Source organism: Mangifera indica, chromosome 1 (assembly GCF_011075055.1).
Source record: "Mangifera indica cultivar Alphonso chromosome 1, CATAS_Mindica_2.1, whole genome shotgun sequence".
Classification (NCBI taxonomy): Eukaryota; Viridiplantae; Streptophyta; class Magnoliopsida; order Sapindales; family Anacardiaceae; genus Mangifera; species Mangifera indica.
The window spans coordinates 25499714-25503835 of NC_058137.1; the positions used below are offsets into that span (position 1 = coordinate 25499714).

The 4122-nt window shown below is 39.1% G+C and overlaps 1 protein-coding gene across 3 annotated transcripts; it reads left to right on the top strand.

Moving 5' to 3' along the window:
- Positions 1–350: 350 nt before the first annotated feature.
- LOC123222869 (transcription factor TCP4-like) lies at positions 351–3293 on the top strand. 3 transcript variants are annotated; one of them, XM_044645878.1, is made up of 3 exons: positions 353–496; positions 707–2820; positions 2912–3293. In XM_044645878.1, the coding sequence occupies exon 2, from the start codon at positions 1508–1510 to the stop codon at positions 2783–2785; it is 1278 nt and encodes a 425-aa protein (XP_044501813.1). In that variant the 5' UTR covers positions 353–496; positions 707–1507; the 3' UTR covers positions 2786–2820; positions 2912–3293. The 3 variants fall into 3 exon arrangements, with proteins under 3 accessions (XP_044501822.1, XP_044501804.1, XP_044501813.1); XM_044645887.1 differs by having other exon boundaries at positions 351–2820; positions 2932–3293; XM_044645869.1 differs by having other exon boundaries at positions 352–2820.
- The last annotated feature ends 829 nt before the right edge of the window (positions 3294–4122 follow it).

Here is a 4122-nt window from a genome sequence, read left to right on the forward strand (position 1 = left end):
GGCTTTAATTACACCCTTACTAATAGTTTTTTGTTTAACATCTTTTTATGTGTTTTTTTGATTGTAACACATTCAAATAAAATATAAAATATAAAAAAGTAAATAATTATTTTTGTATATATGTCAATTAATAGGCCAGTAGAGGAAAAAAGTATTAATCATTAGTTAGCGACATAATAATAATAAATAATGAAGAATAAAGAGTTGATGATAAATTCAATCATGTGGGAGTTCAAAGTAGGATAATAAAAAAAAGGGGATTTAGAGGACGTCTAATAAAAGGTAGGCATGAAAGAGAAGTTTTGTAATTGGTTAAGAGAAATAAATAAAATGACTAAGAAAGGTAGCAAATGGGATGGTAAAAACCAGAAGGAAAGTGAATGAATGTGAGGAAGGAGAGCGCTTTGGTTTGTTTTGTTGTGTTTGGGTTGTTTGTTTTATGGAGTAGTAGGGCATAGTACAAAGAACAGCAGAAAACGCAGCGATGAGATCACAGGTACTTTAATCTCTTTTCTGACCAAACACTGCCACACTTACCACTTTCATCATCAACCCAGCTCCTTCTTATAGCCTAGAACCACCAATTCTCTTCCCTCTTCCCTCTCCCCTCTCTACTCTACCTGTCTATCTAAGTACTCTTCTTTATTCCACCTTCATCCTCTACAATTTAGCGTTTTCATTCAAATTAATGATGCAAATCTTGTAGGAAATTTCCCAAGAGGACCATTAGGGTGAGCCTTGGTTTGTGTTGGCGAAGTGGGTTTGTTGGTGTTTAGCCAATATCATTGCACCAGTTGATTTGGTTTGGTTTGGGTTGTTTAAGAGGACTCAATTACCAAAAGCTGATAGCAGAGAGAAGGAGAGAGATGGGTTAGGGCAGTTGGGTTTGCTTGGGGTTGTGGGTAGGTTTATTTTCAGTTTTTTCTAGGGTGACTTTCTATGTGTAGATGGTTTGTGTTGGGGTGATGGAAGGGGAAATATTGAATGGCAGGGCCTTTTGGGAGAGGCAACGGCAACAACAAGAACAGCAGGAACAGAAGTATCAGGTTTCAGTGTGGTGGCAGTTGCACAAGCAACAAGGGCAAAACCAAAACAAGTGTTGTAATACTATTAAAGAAGCATCAACAACCACCACCCATTAAGCTTAAGTTTACTTTTCCATTAAAAACTGGAACAGGAAAATCACCACATCCTGACTCTGGATCCTCAAAGGAATCATCATCATCATCAACATCATCTTCATCTTCATCAGCAGCAGCAGCAGCAACCTCCTCCTTCTCACCATCCATATCAGCAACTTTTCAATTCAACCTATGTAGACCAACAAGAAGAAGAAGCAGATGAAGAAGAAACTGAACCAGAACACCAGAGCCAACACCCCCAACAAAACCAACATTTCATTCCAAGATTAGGCTTAGATTCACAGCTCCAACAACAACAGCAACAACAACCCCAGAAAAAGCGCTCTTATTTCCCATCTTCTTCTGAAATCCAATATGCAAGAAAAATGGCAGAGAGTCAGAATCAAGCAACGGCAACAACGTCAAGATTGGGGATAAGAAACAATAGTGGAGGCGAGATCGTTGAGGTCCAAGGAGGTCACATTGTTCGCTCAACAGGAAGAAAAGACCGTCACAGTAAAGTTTGTACTGCAAAAGGTCCTAGAGACCGCCGTGTTCGGCTCTCTGCGCACACAGCCATTCAGTTCTACGATGTTCAAGACCGCCTTGGTTACGACCGCCCCAGCAAAGCCGTAGATTGGCTTATAAAGAAAGCAAAATCTGCCATTGATGAACTTGATGAATTACCTCCATGGAATCCAGAAACTGTAACTACTACTGCTACTACTAAAACAAGAAACTCTCAACAAAATGAAACAACAAATCAAGATAGAGACTTTCAGCTTCCCCGGAGTTCTGGAGCTGTAATGGGTGGTGGTAGTGGCAATTCTGATGTTCAAAATCTTCATATGGTTGAAAATCCAAACGAAAGTTCGAGTTTTTTACCTCCATCCTTGGACTCAGATTCAATTGCTGATACAATCAAGTCCTTCTTTCCAATGGGTGCTTCAACTGACACACCTTCTTCATCTATTCAGTTTCAGACTTACCCACCAGATTTGCTTTCGAGGACTACAAGTCATAGCCAAGATCTAAGGCTTTCGCTCCAGTCATTTCAGGAGCCAAATAGTATTCTTTTACAGCATCAACCACATCATCAAGCTCATTCTCGACAGCAGCATCCGAATGAGCATGTACAGGTTTTGTTCTCCGGAACAACCCCACTGGGCTTTGATACTTCTTCTGCTGGGTGGTCTGAAACTGAGCAGCAGCATCACCATCACCACTCAGCTGAAATGTCCAGGTTCCAGAGAATGGTTGCTTGGAATAACAGTGGTGGTGCTGTTACTGGTGCCAGTGGAAGTGCTGGTCGTGGTGGTGGAGGAGGCTTTATGTTTAATTCACTACCAACACAGCCACCACTGCAGCCGTTATTCGGCCAAAACCAGTTGTTTTCATCTCAGAGGGGACCCCTTCAGTCCAGCAACACGCCTCAAGTTCGTGCTTGGATAGACCATCCAATTACTCTTACCAATGAGCACCAACATCGACATCAAATTCCTTACCAAACGATCCACCCATATGCGATATCCAACACTGGATTTGCCTCTTCTGTTGGCGAATTCTCTGGATTTTGCATTCCAGCACGAATTCAAGGCGAAGATGAGGAACATGATGGCATTCACAACAGACCATCCTCTGCTTCCTCTGATTCTCGCCATTGATTGACCTTAATACCATAATCCTTTCCCTCTTACAGGTCTTTCCTTCAAATCCCACTTTTAAAATTTTGTTCTTTTCAATGGTTATTAACAATTTTTACATAGCTTTTGATTTTAATCATCTTTCAGGTCTTCTTGAATCTTTACAGAGAGATTGATATGGGAGCCGATGCAATGGATTGCAGACCAGTTAAGAGGGGAGATTTGGGATCAAGTTTAGTTCAATGGCCTTAACTGTGGAAGAAGAGATCTGGATGGATTTCAGGTTTTTTGTTCCTCGGTTCTTTAGCTTCTATAATTTAGTTGATTATGTTTGTATCCTGCTTTTGAGTGAGCTCTTAGAGTTCAACCATGTTTGTTCTCTGTTGGTTTTCTATGTGTTCATGATGCCGGACTTTTATGTGTTTTTGTGTTTTCTTTTTATTTGCTAGTTTGCTATTAAGAAACATATTTGGTTTGTTATAGTGTTGATTGTAATTTTGCCCAATTGGAACAAACGCAATCCGCATAATCTGGCAGTGTCTTAATGATTCTAATGAAATAGGGGTAGCCACAAAACAACTGATACAGAAAATTTACAGGGGTTTTTACTCAGTTCAGTCATATGTTATTTTTGATCTGGTAAAAAATGAGAGAAGCAAATTAAGGTCTTTTCCTTTGTTTAGAAATGGTCCAATTCTCATTAGATGATAGAGAGAGTTCTGTTTGTGATTGGTTTGATGATGTTTTTTTGCTTTTCCAATAGAACTCTTTCATGCCACAACAACTTCCTTAACCTGCAAAAAGAACTGAAATAATACTGGTCTTTTACATCTCTTTCATGCTCATGTTTTTTGGGAAAATGCATTGAGAAGTCATTTTCTGTGAATAGATGAAGTTGCTGGAGGAGTGAATTAAGGTTTTTCCAGAATTTCTTCTTCTCTGAAAAAGATTGAAATATTTTCCAAATTTCCTTATCCTTGTTTTTGTGGTATCATACTATCATTTACTTTTTATATGGCTGCAACTTAGCAGCTGCTTAAGTTTGCTTGGCAAATACTAAATGGGAAAGAACTAGTCAGGAATTAGAACCCAATACACGCTTTAGTGGACGTTGAATTGGGAATATAGTAGTCCTTAGAATCTAATCCTTGCATTGCCAAATTCCTTAGAATCTGAATCCTCGCAAACTTGCCCTTTTAATTAAGAGTGTAGAGCTATTACATATACAAAAAAAATAAAAGTTATTTTTAGTGTTAAGACCAGATTGTGGAGGAATCTAAGGTCATGATCTTGTAATGAATGAGCAAGCAAAGATTATTTTAGAAGAAAGACCAAGTGGGGTTAAGTGGAGTACATCT

What these genes read in the sequence shown, in the direction of transcription:
- LOC123222869 (XM_044645887.1), top strand. Translation starts at nt 1,508, where the DNA reads ATGGCAGAGAGTCAGAATCAAGCAACGGCAACAACGTCAAGATTGGGG.